A 16,921-nucleotide genomic window follows, 5' to 3' on the forward strand; every position below is an offset into this window, starting at 1 on the left:
CCGGCCTCCCGGCGGAGGCGGAGGGGGAACGGCCTGGCGCTGTCGGCACGTTTTCTAGGGCTGCGCTGCTCCCGCAGCGGGCTGGGGTTCTTGAGAGTGATTTGCCTCCTGAAAAAGTTCCTGGCTTGGCGTTAAAAGGGTCATCGGGCGTTGGAACAGGCTGCCCAGGGCAGAGGTGGATTCACCATCCCTGGAGGTATTTAAAACAAGGTGTTGGTCTGAGGGACAGGACTAGCGGTGAGCTGGCAGTGCCAGGGCAATGGCTGGGCGCGATGGTCTTAAAGGTCTCGTCCAGCCAGAGAGATTCTGTGGTTCTGCAGTCGGGTGACCGACCAGGTGTTGCATGGTGCGGGTTTTCTGTAAATAGGTTCCTGGGGAGAATAACGTGAGAAGCATGTAAAGATGGGGTTTAGAAACAAACAGAGAGGAGGGGGAGTAAGTGGTTTGCATTTGATTTGGTCATACGGTTTCCTTGTGTGCTACTGCCTTGTACTGTTTCTCATACAGGGCAAAGCCTAGACTGGTATCTGCCTTTTCCTATAGGTCACGATTTTCATTGATGCTCGTTATGACAATATTCTGGTCAGAAGCCTGTCTCTTATGTAGTTGGTGTTTATGGGGTTGTGACAACTGAAAAGTTGTGGGTATTTTTTTACAACTAAGTTGATTCAGTGGCTTTGACATAGGTAACAAACCATGTTTCACTGATACTGAAGATGACTGTTATTTCTACATCCTTATATTGTTTACATCCTTACACCATTTTATCTTTTTCTTGCAGTAATAAGTGTGAGACATTCCCGTTGGCTACACGGCTTAATATTGTGTGTGTGGGGCTCTCTCCAGATGGAAGTCTTGCCATTGTAATTGATGAAGGTACTTTAATAAAAAAAGGCATTTGTTTTCTAAAAGAAGGAAATAAAAATATAGCATTAAGAGCGGAAAGACTGTCTTGCTAGCTGTTTCAACCTTAACACAAATTAGAAGTGCTCTGCTTTAAAAACTGTGTTAGAATTTCTGGGCAAGATATCCTTATCTACAGAATTTAGACAGTGACTTGTAATTTTGATTGTATTTTTCTTAATAATATTAAGCACACTGTCTTGAAAAGTTTCTAAGGAGGTACACCACCCCCTTCTTGTTTTAAGGATATACATTAGCCGCTACCCAGGGTTATGGTTTACTTTGGGAACTTGATTATTTCCATATTCCTTCTTTTTCTGCCCATACAGAGGGAGCTGCCTTGCTTGTCAGCTTGATTGGGAAATGTGTGATACATCAGTTTTATTTTCACAAACCAGTTCACAGTGTCAGCTTCTCCCCTGATGGCAAGTAAGTAAAACGCACAAGCTTTAAAACAAAACAATAGAAATTACCTCATAAACTAGTTTTAATTTTGAAGACATTCTCAGCAATCTGGGGATGATACCTGTTGGTTAACGTAGGGGGAGATTTTGAGCTGCTCGGAGTCACTTGATCTGTAAAGTTGAGAGGGGAAGAAAAGAGGAAGAGCAAAGCCTTGGAAACATACTGGCACGGAAGTTGTTTGTTGCACATTTTGTCTATTGTAGGACCATGGGAAACTTAGAAGATTTGCTGTTCTTATGTATTGTAGACAAGGTGAAAGAGCCCATGGAGGGGGGCAAAAATCAGTGCTGCAGAGTTGCCTGATGACACCCGTGGTGGTGCAGTTTCGCTGCTGATTTGGGTTGGCCTAAGACAGTTGTGGTGCTGAAAGATGCACTGCTCTGAATCGAGTGCTTCTGTTCACATCCTTGATATTTTAGCTGTGTGGTTGCAGATCCAAAGCATGGTGACACGCATCACAAGGGTGAGAGGAAAAAGTGCAAAGTGCCATTTTGACAGCGTTCGTCAGTTGGATTGACTTAAAGTGATCTGGAATGAGTTTAAATCTCAGTTCTGTGTTAGGGAATTATATGGGCAACAGGACCAGGTTAAAGGGTACGTTTAAAAAGTGCAGATGATTTTTGTTTCTGAAAGTGGCCAATATATGGACGTGAAGATAGTGCAGAATAGATTATCCTGTTTTGAATGTATGAACTTTTCCTTCCTTTGTGAGAATTGGAAAATAAATATTTCATTATTTAACTAGAGTGATTTTTACTTACAGTTTTCTGTCTTATAATGTGTAAATTGGGGAATAATATCAATCTGCAAATAGGTTTTTGATTTTCTTTCAAAAGCAATACATATTTATCATTTCAGTAGTGCAGAAACATTTTTAACATTGTTTTGTTTCATTATAATGCAGTCTGTACTGAACAATTGTTTGCTTTAACAGCTCTGTGTGCAGTTTTGCTTTTTCTCCCCATATGACAGGAAATTTGTGATTACAAAAGACAATGTAGCTCTTATGTACCACGCTCCTGGGAAGAAACGAGAATTTAATGCATTTGTTCTGGACAAAACTTACTATGGTCCCTATGATGAAACAACTTGTATTGACTGGACTGATGATTCCAAGTGAGTTGTTAAAACTAAAGCGCTGTTTACCTGGTCACGTTGTTCATGTTTTTGTGTTTGTTGCAGTCCATTTTCTTTGCTCTAAAGTATTGTACTAGCTTTAAAAATTCTTTTTGGTCCTTCTGTTTCGCATTCTGTCCTGAAGTAAAAATACATAATTAGGAAAACTAGAAGGTATAAAATATGCATGTATTGAGGATTAGTAAAGAATTTTTGCTTGAAAACGTCTAGTTATCCATAAAAGAAACATATCTTAGGAATGTGAACATTCCAGTTTTCTAATTCAAGTTGCCTTTTCTTTTGTAGATGTTTTGCAGTAGGGAGCAAGGACATGTCTACATGGGTGTTTGGAGCAGAACGATGGGCAAACTTGATTTACTACTCACTTGGAGGGCATAAGGATATAATAGTAGCCTGCTTTTTTGAAGAGAACAGTCTAGATGTATGTATAATCACATGACATTCAAGTATTTTAATATTTAATTCAAGAAACGGATCTCATTTGTAGATAAGGATGCTGACTATTTTGATATCTCATAATTTAGAAAATATGTAATATGTGTCTCAACTCCGCTGCTGTGATTAAGAGTTTCCAATTACATGAACATTTGAAGAGAAGTAAACTTTAGACGGAGAGTAAGTTGCCTAAAATTGGTCCCCAAGAAAAAAATCATTACCTGTAATGCTAATTTGTAATCAGATTGCCTTTGGGCTTCTCAAGAACTGTCAAGAAGGCAGGTAAAGGAAATCATCAGTTCTCAGGACAAGTGAATTTTCCAGACCAAAGCCCCTTGAATTCTAGAGGCAATGTGATTTTAGAGTAATGTATTATCCTAATGATAAACTGCAGACTTGCTAACCCTTCTGCAAGTCTGTATTCAAACAAGACAGCAGAATGCAAAATAATAATTCTGTATGTTTGTGTTTGCATTCTAGCTGTACACAATTAGCCAGGATGCAGCTCTGTGTGTGTGGCAGTGTGATACAGAGCTTGATGGGTTGAAGCCCATGCCGCCTAAAGATGCTGCTGGGGAAAAGGACGCAGCAAAAAATGATGAAGAGTTTCTCGACGAGCCGAAGGGTGAAGAAATCCATGGAAAAGCCAACCCAAGTGAACAAGAGACTAGACATAAGGTTAAATACTCACGTGTTGCTAAGTAAGTGATTTTCACTTTTTCAAAGACACAGTTTTAGGAATTTACTGTATTGGGCTTTTTTCACCCTTTATCACTCACTCAAACCAGTATGAAACTACACAGGATTTAGTATTTTGCTGTAGATCCCATTTTAAATAGTTTCAGTGGAACACCGGTTTGTCTTGCTTTGACTATATCAAGGGCAACACCCTTTACCTTCAGAATAATGAGTCAGTGTAATTTTAATAATATAAGAAACATTGAATTATGGTGTATGTTTCAGTGTTTGAAACTCAAAAAGTGTGAGGAGGTCTGTAGTCCAGTATCCTCAAATTAAATATAGAGCCTTCAAGTTCTTGCAAGAAGAGGTAGGTTGGTTTCGAGAGGTGACAGCTGTGTTTGATAAAGATAGCTCTTCAGCCTCGTGGGTTCTTGGAGACGTCTTCCTGAGTGATCTCCCTATCTGTCCCTACAAAAGGAAACATGGCTTATAAAGAATCGTCTAGTTTTAAGATAGTTGCAGCATTTAGCTTGCTTGAAGAGAGGGATCGCGTTCACAGGCAATCTCTTTGGTCAGTGAAGTGAGGGAGAGACAAGATGCATGTAGGGGCCAGCTGGGAGCACCTGACATCAGGCTTCTGTTTTCAGTCACTCGGACTCTAAAGGAAGTATAGAGTAACCTACCCCAACCCTGTCTGGAATTAGCCTCGGGGAACATTGCTTCCAGACCTTAAGACTTTGAAGTGTGCAACTGTTGGATAGTGTTCAGAAGCTCTTTTATGTGACCATTGTGTGATGCTTATCTGTTTAGTTCCAGTAGGAGATAATACTGCAAAGAAACTGAGAAAAACATCTTGACCAGATGTATGATATTTGTGAACATTGCTTCAATTCCTTCCTCTGTAAGAGGACTTGTATAGAAGGATAACCTGTGAATTCATGAGAGTCACCCATGGTGGCGTTAGATCAAGAGCACGATTAGTCTGAGGTTCACTTTTAGTCCCTTTTGCTGCATGTGATCAGATGTCACTTCAGATCACTGCTAGCTACTGAAAACTAATTCTCTTCAGCTTTTACAGCTGCTCTGTCGAGTGCACCTATTCAAAGATTCCTGGAACTATCGCTTTTTAGTTTTATTGTAGGCTACTTCAATCAAAATATTTGGCCTATGCTGAACTGCAACTGTAACAGCCTAATTTTCTTTTTCATTGTTTTCTTTTGTATTTCTTTGATGCCAGGTATTTTTTCAATAAAGAGGGAGATTTTAATAACCTGACGTCTGCAGCTTATCACAAGAAAACGCACCTTTTAGTCACTGGTTTTGCCTCTGGAATCTTTCACCTCCACGAGCTTCCAGATTTCAATCTGATCCACTCCTTGAGGTGAGGTATGACATTATGGTTGGTTTTTGCTTTGGTTTTGTGTGTGGAGTTTTTTGTTTGTGGGTTTTTTGTTTATTTTTTTGACTGAGAACACACCATGTTTAGTAGTAGTGAAGGATGACTAACCAGAGCCCAAAATCTTAAGCATGAGTATCTGTTTTGTATTGTAGTTTCTGGAAAGGTAGAATCATAGACTCGAAATACCACACAACTTTGTTCCATAGCTTATTAGGGGAAAGGGAAGTCTGAATGAGGAGCTCCTGCATAGTTAATTGTTGGCTATAGATTTCTTCAATGCTTTGGACTTTGTGTTGTCAGTTTCTTTGTAGAAAATATAGTATCTGAAAAAAAAAAAAGGTTCTACATGTGTAGAATTATCTGTAAATTGTCTCTAAGTTGAAAAATAAAACCGTAATTCTTTTGCGTCGCTGTATGATGCTAGCTAAAGAATGAATAATTTCTGTGTATAAATTTTATTTTATTTTTTCTTGACTGTGGGGAGTTTTATTCTATGCTAGCAGATGTGTATTTGGGATGTAGATACTCTGACTTCATTCCAAATAAGGCAGTTTTGTCTGTTTTGACGTTTTTGGCTATAATAAGGGAAATATGTACGGTGCTTTTGATGTTACGGTGATAAATTCAGTAAAGTAATTAAAGCTTGCTTAAGCAGTGAGAATACACCCTAGATTTGAAATTTTGTCACAAAAGGCATGAAAATACAAGTTTGTTTATTGGGTAAATCTCTTATTACAGTATTTCAGACCAAAGGATAGCTTCTATTTCTATCAACTGTACTGGTGACTGGATTGCCTTTGGATGTTCAGGTTTGTGCTTTTTTTGCGGAGGGAGGTGTCTGTTTGCATTTTATAGCTTGTATTTGCAGAGTCTCGTCCTTGTATTCATAATTCTGGTCAATTCTTTTCCTCTGTTCCTAGGTTTGGGCCAGCTCCTGGTGTGGGAATGGCAAAGTGAGTCGTATGTGCTGAAGCAGCAGGGACATTTCAACAGCATGGTCTCGTTGGCATATTCTCCAGATGGACAATACATAGTAACTGGAGGGGAGGATGGAAAAGTAAGTGATGCAGCGTCGCTGAACTAGGATCTTCAGTTCGAATAACATAGTTATCAGCTTGAGTTTCTCTGCAGAAAACAGAAAGCTCTGTTACTGTAATTGGTGTATTTTTTCTTAATATCAAATCAGGGTTTGTGTAGGGGTTTTTTTGCCCCACTTAAATGTTTAATCTTTCACTCCAGACCATGTATGTATTTTGATTGGCGTTATTGGTATCCTCTGCAAATTGCATCACTTACACTTTTTAGCAGATAATGTTTTAATTGTTATAGTTGCAGTCCCCATAAACTCAAAAGCATCTAATTCATCAAATGTTAATTAATTTATAGAAGTTTGTGGTGATTCCACAATACTTTGGGATGAAGGAATGTCAGCAAATTCATGCCCTTTTACTAATCGACTTTGAATCAAAATTAATTTAAAATTATTTATTAAAGTACAATTCCTAAACAGTTTCTTCTGAGATGTACCATTGTAAAAGCTTGCTATTTAAAAGAAGAAATAGCTCCTAGTGTTTTGCTTCTATTGAAATGGCAGGCTAGGTGTACATGTACTATTTTGTTTTTAAAGGAAGTTTTGTAGAAAATCCCAGTCTTTTGGCACACAGATGGGACAAAGGTAGTATCTTGTTTCCTATCAAAACTTCTGAATGTCAGACAAAAGATCTGCCACATTGTGGTTTCTTCCATTCCATGGCTAAATTCCAGAAGTCATAAACTGCAGATAGCTAAGCTTATAACATTTTTGTTTGAAAAATTACTGAAATAACATTTCAGTTGTAACTTCTGGAATGGCTGCATAGTTGGTTTTTGTTTTGTATTCAGTACTTGTCTTACCAGTGGACAGTCCAAAGCTTGGGAGCCTGAGGTGCTCACCAAGTGCAATAGCTTTCCTTGAAAATTAGCCTAGTTTTAATATTTTTTCTATCTCTGCATAGATTTTCATATTGTACGTGTTTCTTTAGAGATTTAATGATGAGCTGTGGCCCTGTATGTCTCACCTGAGCAGAATTTCTTACTGATGGCACTGGAGTTCCTTTATGCTATTGCAGAGTTTTAGGACTCATTTTTTTTTTTGCTCTTCTGCTGCCTTACCCTTTCTCTCTGAACTGATAGTGGAGAGTCTAAGAAAGCTTTTCTTGTCTCCCTTGCAGGTGAAAGTGTGGAACACTTCAAGCAGCTTTTGTTTTGTCACTTTTACAGAACATACCAGTGGTGTAACTGCTGTAACTTTTACTTCCAATGGTTATGTCATTTTAAGTGCTTCCCTAGATGGAACCGTGCGTGCCTTTGATCTACACAGGTAACTCTTCATACAGCTTTTGTCTCATTTAGTCAGTCTTCACTCCCCCTAAATACAATGAACTACTGATTGCTTGTTTCAAGTTGAAGTTGCACAAATGTGAATACTGTTTTATTGATTTATTTTTTTTCCTTAGTTCAGCCTTTGGTTCCAGTTTAGATAGCAATTGGAAATCCCAACACTCCATCCAGTTTCTGTAAAGAAAATTCTGGGAGAACTTCTCTTGGAGAAGCTGGAAATCCAGTCTGGCTTTACTACTCAAATGGGGAGAAGGCACCTGTGTAACAGAATGTTTGCCATAGTTTTAGTAGTTGGACCGTTATAATAGAGCTGTACAGAACTGGATTTGTAAACAAACTTATGTTTTCTAAAGAATGGACATATGCTGTGAAAGAGAAGAAAGCTCTTCTGTTTGCCTCTTTCTGGCTGCTTTTTCTGCACGACAGTTAATACCTTTTTAGAATCTTGGCATCATGCTGGGTCATTGCCTCTAATTTTATGCAGAGGATATTTTTTCTGGAGATAGCTTAGAACACTTAACAAGTAAAATGAAATCCTTTTTCTAAATACATAGATAAGTCTTGCCTGTAAATCTGCCTAAAACTTTCTTATAACTTATTTTCACATTTACAACAGATACCGCAATTTCCGTACCTTTACGTCTCCGCGACCAAGTCAGTTCTCTTGTTTAGCTGTGGACTCCAGTGGCGAGATTGTGTCAGCTGGTTCCCAGGACTCCTTTGAAATATTCATCTGGTCAATGCAGAGCGGGAGGCTTCTAGATGTAAGGACCTACAATGTTGGATGGATTGAATTTGACACATAATGCAGATCATGTAGAGACGATGCTCGAGGACATGGTGTAGAAGTGAAGCTGGTAGAGTTAGATAACGGTCGGACTTGGTGACCTTGATGGTCTTTTCCAGCCATAATCATAGAGTGGCCTAGGCTGGAAGGGACCTTAGAGATCATCTAGTCCAACCTCCCTGTTTTGGGCAGGGACGCCACTTCTCGACTAGAGCTGGCAACACATGGGGACCAGGCGGGAATCGAACCTGCGACCTCGGTGTTGGTCATTGTTGCCAGCACCGCGCTCAAACCACTGAGCTAACCGGCCCCCAATGATTCTGTGGTCATGGTGATACTAAGTAACTTTGGGGTTAGTCTGAAGGTTTTAATACCACTTGAAGTGCTTCAACACATTTATGTTCAAGTACTGGAGCTACGCTAGGTTACTCTTGGCATTTTTTGATTTATACATGGAGGCTATCTTGGATTTGTGTGGGAAATAAGTTTTTAGAATTTCTGAGGAATGAACTGATGAAGTAACACCAATATGAGCTGGTGGGTGGATGTGAGAGTCTTTCCTCCAGTAGTTGTTCAGAGATGCGCTTTTCTACATGTTTTTTGCAGGTAATAAAGAAATTGCTGGCCTAAGATCGATACAGATTTCATGGACAATTTTGCTGGAGCAGAGCAGGGCCATAGTTCCTTGTGTACAGGGTTTTTATTGTGTAGGGTGATAAAACTATTAAGTTAAATCCTCGATGCGTTCTCTTCAGAGTAGATGTAATAAAGGAGAGATGCGATACTTCTGAGCAAAACAAACTCGTTTGCTATTTTCAGCTCTTAAGTGTTATTGTACATCTTGTACAAGCAGATTCCTGTTCACAGTTTGGCATAGCTGTTGAATGAAGATCACCAGTAACTCAGCATATACTTGAATGGATCTCCAGAGTTACGAGTTTGGTTTCTTTGCTTGATTTCTTTTAAGAGTTCCATGCTATAAAAATCTGTGTTATTCACAGTTTTGATTAGTGTTTTTTCTTGCATGTTTTCAGCTGCACGGTGCTCTGAATTCTCAGGCCAATGACCTGCTTTTTCAGTTAGTCTGTTACAACAAGAGGGAAGGAAAAAAGCACTCCATATTCACAGGTCTTGACTCGGAAGAGACTATGCATACATAGGAGTGGTTGTAGATGCCTATGCACTGGTAGCACTTCAGTGATTTTTAAATTCTTTCTGAAACTTCTAAAAGAAAAAAGTTGGGAATATATCACACTGCATGTCCAAAAGTGACCTCAGGCATGTGTGGACAAGTTAGGCATAGTTTCGTTGCAGTATTTAGAGTTTACTGAGTGCAGACTACACAAATTTCAGTTTCTTTCACCTAATTCCATGTTATCTTTTCTTCTGTTAGGTCTTATCAGGTCATGAGGGCCCCATCAGCAGTTTGTCCTTTAATCCAATGAAGTGTGTTCTAGCCAGTGCCTCTTGGGATAAAACTGTCAAATTATGGGATATGTTGGACAGCTGGAGAACTAAGGAGACACTAATACTGAACTCGGATGGTAACCTTTGTTTCACCTTGTATCAAATATAAAAATATGAAAAGAAATATTTCAAGAATGAACACCAGAACGTGTTAAACACAGACAGACTCATTCTTGGTAATGAAAACTAAAAGCTGAGATAGTTCTCTATAGTGCTTATTTAACAATGCAAGAAGCCTTTTTTTTATGTAGTACTAGCTCTAGGTGTATAATTAGCTAAACATTTGTATGTTGTACAGAGAAAAAGTACAGTCATATTTATTAGTCATAAGCTTTTTATGGTAGTTGAGATAAGATCCTAGAACGATGTAGGATATTTTTTATTTAAAAAAAAATAATCTGACCGCATTTTTAACTGTTAATTAAACTACTTGCAGTTCTCGTTGTTGCTTTCCGTCCTGATGGCAAGGAGCTTGCAGTTGCTGCTTTGAATGGACACATTACATTTTGGGACCATGAAAACGCAGTGCAGACTGGTTCAATTGAGGGAAGGCATGATCTTCAGATGGGAAGGAAGGAGCTTGATAAAATAACTGCCAAACAAGCAGCCAAGGGAAAGTAAGTAAACGAGATTGCAGTGAAAAAGAGGATGCCACACTCACTTGCTTTTGAATTTCTTTCTGGTTTTTGGGATGGTTTTTTTCACACGAAGATTTCAAAGTGCATCTGCTGTTCAAATCTTTTAATTCTGATGCTGGATTTTAAAAGACTGCCTGACTTGACATCTAAATGGATCCTTTTTGTCTTTTCCTGTGTTTACCCACAGATCGGCATCATTCCGGGCACGGGTTCTTTCTCATCAGTTATAATCTTGGGTTGTCAGCATAATATTAAGCTTTTCATGACAAGTTTTTCATTTGCTAAATATGATAGGTTTTTAAGTGGATATCTTGTTGTATAGGTACTAGTGTGTAACTATTAACTGTAAAAAATCATTACATATTTTTAAAAAGGAAGATATGCGGTGTGTTTTATTACACATTACTGTGCATGTGAAGTAATTTTAAAGGCAAGTTGAATTTGTGTGCTGTCAAAAATTGTAATAAGAAACACATGTCTTCCATCTCTTTGTCCCTTGAGCCCTTCTTTTTTTCTATATTGCTCCCACTCAAAAAAAAAAAAAAGGAAACAACGACTTTTGGTGCTGAGCTTTCAATCATTGCTTTACAACATGCCGTTTTCTTTAGCTTTTCTGACCATCCTTAGTGTTGTGTAGGGTGTAGTTGAGAGCTCATTCGTTGAGCTGCAACTCAGAAGTGGGGAAGTACCTGAAAAAGCTGTTGAAGTTCTAAATTGTTTGTGGTTCATAGCAAAGATCCAAGTACTTGTTTGTGGTAAAGGATTTCGTGTGTTAAGTATGTACCGCGTGATTGAAGATCTCCACTTTTTCCATGGAATGGTTATTCTGTGTCTTCAGACTTCAGTTATGTCTCTTTGGCTCGCATGTGGCAGTGAAATTAACTACATTCTCCTTTTTATTTTCTAGGTCTTTCACTACTCTGTGTTACTCAGCAGATGGTCAGTCTATTCTGGCAGGTGGATTGTCAAAATTTGTCTGTATATATCATGTCAGGGAACAGATTCTTATGAAAAAATTTGAAATTTCGTGCAACTTTTCTTTAGATGCAATGGAGGTATGTGACATTCGCTCACACCTTTGGTTTTGGTGTAACATCTCATTAAGTGGGTGTCATAAATGTTTTGTTAAGCACAGGCTCGTTCTCTCTGTTTTGTGCAGGAGGCTGGTAAGGAAATCATTTGCAGAAAACAAAATTCCTGACACTCAGTTAACTGAGGTCCTGCCAGATTGCAATGTGTTTGTATTGAATGAGCAGAACTCTTAAGCATAGTTAAGTCAGTTGGTACTTAAAATTGAGGAGAAAAATTGTCAATATTTTGTACTAAACTAAATTTCCCTGAGTGTTAGTTGCTCATGTTAGCAAAGAAATGAAGAGTTTTATTGTGGACACAAAAGAACATCACTGACCTTTACAAACTTATGTTCTGAATATTCCCAAATGAAAAATCAAATTCCTTTGAACGCAAAGTGAATGATGAAAAGCATCAGAAGGAAAAATTCTGGTAACGCTTTTTAACGTCCCTTCAGGCAGAAGGATGTTAATCGTTTCAGTGTTCATCTCGGGCTCTATTTGACCGTTCCAGTATGTTTCTTTGACAACAGTAATTTGTGAAGCAGCCTTCGTTTCTCTGCTGCCCTCTTGTTGTCCTGGGCTAGCTCACTGTGTGGCTTAAGAGGATCCCAGAAGTGAGCCAGCTGGAAAGGAATCCTGGAGGGGATGGTTGTTTAAAAATGGGGGAGAAGGAAGGTCTCTAAAACATCATTTGCATAGCAGTCTGGCTACCCAGCCCTCACATTAGTACAGCACAGTTACGGAACGTGAAGGGGAGGAAGAGCAGGGCTGCGTCTGAGGAGATGGTGCATCTCTTTCGTAGAACAGCATTGTAATAATGTGAAACCACAGTCTAAACTGAGTCGTGCTCTTCTGAGGCCTGAAGACTGAAGCTGCCTGATTCTCATCTGATGTCAGACACTGTTGCCCGCTGCTGTGAAATGGTCAGTTTTCTCTATGATTTTGGAGAAGCTTTGGGAAGAAGTTGCAAGGAAAAAATCACTAGATAACTTTGGAATGTTACGGAGAATTTTCAAGTAATACAGGTGAGATTCAGTGCAGTGGATGGAACTGTTTTATTTTCTAGGAGTACTTAGATCGGAGAAAAATGACTGAATTCGGCAGCATGGCTCTGATTGATGAAGGGGCTGGAGGTGAAGATGGGGTTGCTATTCCTCTTCCTGGAGTAAAAAGAGGTACGGCTTTTGGCTTTGGTGTGGTGTTACTGGTTTTATATGGGTGAAAACCTTTGACATAGGGTTGATACCAGATAAGAAGAATTTTAGTTGTTCAGCTCAGTTTTGAAGTTGGGATTAGCTGTATGTTCTGTAGCTGCAGGGATCTGTTACACAAGTGGTTCAGCTGATAGATGGGTGGAAACAGGAAACAGGAGGTACTGTGGTCTACTGAGTGTGGAACCCAGCACTACCAGTTTAATTTTCAAAGGGCAAGATTCAGCATCACTTCTTTAACTGTAGGATCTCTTGGATGTGGACTGGCCCTCTACTTACCCTGTCTTTAACTCTGCCAGGTTTTGGCGTGTTCTGCATTATTTTTCAGCATAATGACAACAACATATTTAGAGTTGATAGTTAGACTGTGAACTTGTGGTGAATATATGAGATCACTTCTGAACTTCTTTTTTAGGTGACATGAGTTTTCGACACTTTAAACCAGAAATAAGAGTGACTTGCCTGCGATTCTCTCCTACAGGTGAGTATTGACAAGTAATGCAGGATTTATTAATTCTATATAAAACAAGCAAAGAGCAGAGCATTGGAGGAGTGATATTGACCTACAAATGCCTCGGACATGGTCTCTCTGGCTTTTACACAGTGCTGCTAGATTTGTAGTCTGGTTTCCCGTGGAGTGGATACCTAGGAAAATTATGTGCACACCACATTCATCTGGTATGTTTTTTAGAAGGAGTGTCATTGCTGGCAGGTCCATCAACGATGCACAGCTTTCAGTCTTACCCACTTCTTGTAAACAATGAAAAGTCACCCGTTTATCATTACTCTTCTGTTTTCATCCTAGAAAACCCAGCTTTGCTCTTAAAAACTTGTCACTTCTCTTCTAGGACGAAGCTGGGCAGCCACTACCACAGAGGGTCTTCTTATCTATTCATTGGACTCTGGGCTAATTTTTGATCCTTTTGAGCTGAATATTGATGTAACACCCAGCAATATACGTAAAACACTGCATCAGAAGGAATACACTAAGGCTATTATCATGGCCTTCAAGCTGAACGAAAAGAAATTAATTCAGGAGGTCATAGAGGCTGTACCCAGCAATGAAGGTGAGTGGGTCTTCGGTGAAATTTGGCTGAGCTAGCTGTAAGCCAAGTAAGTTGATGTGTAAAGGGCAGAGTTTAGGTCTTGGAAGGGGTGAGAGGGAAGATTTATCACATTGATATTTAAGGGTTTTCTGCTGTAGCTCAAGACTAGAAAAGAAGGGATGGTCTTTTTAAAAAATAGTAGACATCTTAGGTTTTAATTTTACCAGTCTGCTGCATGATCATTTTGTGACTTTTGAGCATGGAACTTGATTAGGTCTGGATATGCAGATAGAGTTTTTGGAGGTCAGTTTTCTGAAGCGGCTGATGTTAAGAGGGGCGCGGTGAGTGCAACATGAGTTAGTGTTGTGCCTTTGTGATGAAGGCACTTAACCACGTGCTGAGCTGTACTGCCGAGCATGTGGTCAGCAGTTTGAGGGAAGTGATTAGTCTTCTCGTTCGAGCACTCGTGAGACCAAATCAAGAGTACTGTGCATAATGTAGGGCTCGACAGTGCAATAAAGGCATTGATACTCTGGAGCATCTGGTGGAGGGCTTGGACAATGACTGGGAGGCAAGAGTGCATGACAGCTGAGGAGAGGCTTAAGAGAACTGGCTTGAGTCTTTAGAAGAGAAGGGGAGTATTTTTACTCTCTTCAAGTACTTAGTAGGTGTTAGAAAGAAGGCAGAACCAGACTGGGAGTTGCACAATGATGCAAGAGGCAACATGGAATATTATGGAATATTATGTTGGGGGTAGTCAAATACTGCAGCAGCTTGACAGGGGAGGTAATGGAGTCTGCGTCCTTGAAATTGTTTAGCACTCAAGTGGCTAGAGCTCTATGCCAGCTGTTCTGAATTAGTCTTGCTCTGGACCGCCAAAATTTGGAGCTGCAACACTTCACTGAAGTCGAGTTATGCTGAAAGAGGAGGAAAGGGTAGAAGTAAAGTTCCAAAGGAGAGCTGGTGGGGAGAGTATTCTGTTAGGAGGACACACTGGGGGACTGAGGGAGTTAAGTTCTTGCTTTTAAATACAGGAGTGATTGGAAGACTCAGACAAGAAAGACTGTGGTACTGTACCCTGAAATACAATATTAAATATCAAATAGTTGCCAAGACAGTGCTTTCTTCTCCTACCCCTCATCTTTTCTGTGGTGCCTTTTACGTTATTCCAAGTAGTAATTCAACTCTCATGTCTGTGGGCTTTTTTTCCTTTTTTCGCAGTTGATGTTGTCTGCTCATCACTCCCAGACCTCTACGTGGAGAAAGTATTGGAGTTCCTGGCCTCTGCATTTGAGATATCTTGTCATTTAGAGTTCTATCTTATTTGGGCTCATAAGTTGCTCATGCTGCATGGACAGAAACTGAAAACAAGGTGGGATCTTTTGAAAGTCAAGATGCTAGCAAGCATTTGAAAATTGATTTACTTACCAGTTTAAGGTTTTTTACTTAACATTTACTGCAGTTTAGATAATGCATGCACAACAATTAAAACTACGTAATTTTTACAACTTCTTTGTAAAAGTTACAACTTTGTAAAAGTTACAGTTTGGACTTGATGATCTTAAAGGTCATTTTAAACCTAAATAATTCTGTGATTCTAGCAACTGTCTATGACAGAATTGGAAGGCATAATAGGATTTGTGAGGATAAATCACAAAAACATTTTTCAGATATCACAGGTGTAATTTTGCATATCTTGCTTGGCCTATAAATGCATGAAGATTTCAAGAGTGATAGGATTTTGACAGTTGTGTTTTTAAACAGTTATGCATACATGCAGAACACACACATATGTATATAACTGGAAGATAATGTGCAGGTGTTGACTGCATTTTTTTAAACTTAACTTGTGATTATAGCATGCACTCTTAGCTTGTTAGTACTCTGTTTTCCTACACAGTTCTATACATCTACTTGAGCCTGACCTTTGAATTATATTCAGCCCACTTGTAGTACAGAAATTATAGAATTTTGGCAGCAAAAATAGGCAAATCTACATATTTAAAATAGGCTAAGTGGGAGGTAGTCTGAGAAGGAGTCTTGCTGGTTAAAAAACCAGTGTATTGTGTAACTTTCCTTGCCACAATGTGAATATTAAATGTTCTAGTTGCTGAAATAATTGGAACAAATTTTCTCCTTTTGCTGCTGTTGAAGTAGAAAAGGACAATTTAAAATAAACTTTTATTTGTTCAGAAAGTATTATAGTACCTGGAAGGAACTGTCATCACTACAGCAAGCAGTATTAGTTCTTAAAGCTTCAGCTTGACATAAGAAAAAATAATTTCTGGCAATACATTACTTGTGCTGAGCATAATCATCAAGGGCTAGGTCAAAAGCAAAGAGCTTTTGTTTATTTGCTATCTTAAAATGTTCATACTGGAAAAGTTAGCATATATGCTTGTAAGATTTTGAAGTATAGAAAAGTTCTAGAGTTCCGTATGTAAATGTAACTTGCACTGCAAATTGCGTGTTTTCTCTATTTAAGGTCAGTGAAGCTGCTCCCTGTGATTCAGTTCCTTCAGAAAAGCATCCAACGTCATTTTGAAGATGTTTCAAAACTGTATGTATTGTCATAAATACAAGTTTAAATCAAAACCCTGAACAAAAGTGTGGAGTAATTTGGGGGATGGTAGTGTGGTATTAGAACTTTCAAGATGGTCTTCTTTAAGAGGTGTTTTTATTTCAGGAGGGAAATGGAATCTTGTTTCTAAGATGTTCCTGTTTTTACAGGTGTGAATGGAATATCTACAACATTAAATATGCATTGGCCATTTCACAACAGCGAGGCGTGAAACGTCTGGCAGAAGAAACATCCATTGATGAAGAAGACTTGGATTCTGACAGTGATTATCTTATGCAAGAAGTTCAGAAGGACAATATTAGTTCTTAGTTACTCTTCGGGACAGGGAGAAAACCGAAGAGGCAGTCATTTTATGCAGTGGTATTCACTGAGAATGAGTGGCCCTCATAGCGGCGTAATTAAGCTCTTCTTAATGGAGTTACGTGTGAGTGGGGGAAATGTAGGGTAGACAAACTGGCCATAATAACTTGACAGCATTGATTTCCTGGTAACTTTTTTTAATCTTTACTTCTGATTTCAAGTACAAAAAACCTTGTATTCTTATATCAGTGAAGTTAAAAGTATGACTGGAAGAAGTGTTTTCTTCATTAGAATTGCATTGTATGTAGATGGAGAATTGTGAGTTTTGTAATGCAGTCTTGTCATCCTTTGGACTCTTTATCAATCCTTCTAAAAAAAATCATTCTTAATTGGAGGTCTGTGTATGGCTCTCAATTTGT

At 38.9% G+C, this 16,921-nt stretch overlaps 1 protein-coding gene across 1 annotated transcript; it reads left to right on the forward strand.

The window, feature by feature from the left end:
• The first annotated feature begins 272 nt into the window (after window positions 1–272).
• LOC104268106 (periodic tryptophan protein 2 homolog) lies at window positions 273–16,654 on the forward strand. Its single transcript, XM_009875728.1, has 20 exons — window positions 273–346; window positions 782–876; window positions 1,233–1,332; window positions 2,341–2,484; window positions 2,791–2,926; window positions 3,421–3,641; window positions 4,859–5,002; window positions 5,759–5,829; window positions 5,941–6,077; window positions 7,231–7,379; window positions 8,016–8,163; window positions 9,580–9,730; window positions 10,090–10,270; window positions 11,199–11,346; window positions 12,431–12,539; window positions 12,991–13,056; window positions 13,424–13,642; window positions 14,843–14,993; window positions 16,107–16,181; window positions 16,352–16,654. The coding sequence occupies exons 1-20, from the start codon at window positions 273–275 to the stop codon at window positions 16,509–16,511; spliced, it is 2,679 nt and encodes an 892-aa protein (XP_009874030.1). The 3' UTR covers window positions 16,512–16,654.
• Window positions 16,655–16,921: the final 267 nt, after the last annotated feature.

The sequence above is a fragment of the Apaloderma vittatum genome, unplaced genomic scaffold (assembly GCF_000703405.1).
Source record: "Apaloderma vittatum isolate BGI_N311 unplaced genomic scaffold, ASM70340v1 scaffold36358, whole genome shotgun sequence".
Classification (NCBI taxonomy): domain Eukaryota; kingdom Metazoa; phylum Chordata; class Aves; order Trogoniformes; family Trogonidae; genus Apaloderma; species Apaloderma vittatum.

Coding starts and splice junctions, on each gene's coding strand:
- LOC104268106 (XM_009875728.1), top strand. CDS start 273: ATGGTCTTAAAGGTCTCGTCCAGCCAGAGAGATTCTGTGGTTCTGCAG. Junction 347..781: donor GACCGACCAGGTGTTGCATG/GTGCGGGTTTTC, acceptor TTTTTCTTGCAG/TAATAAGTGTGAGACATTCC. Junction 2,485..2,790: donor GACTGGACTGATGATTCCAA/GTGAGTTGTTAA, acceptor TTTCTTTTGTAG/ATGTTTTGCAGTAGGGAGCA.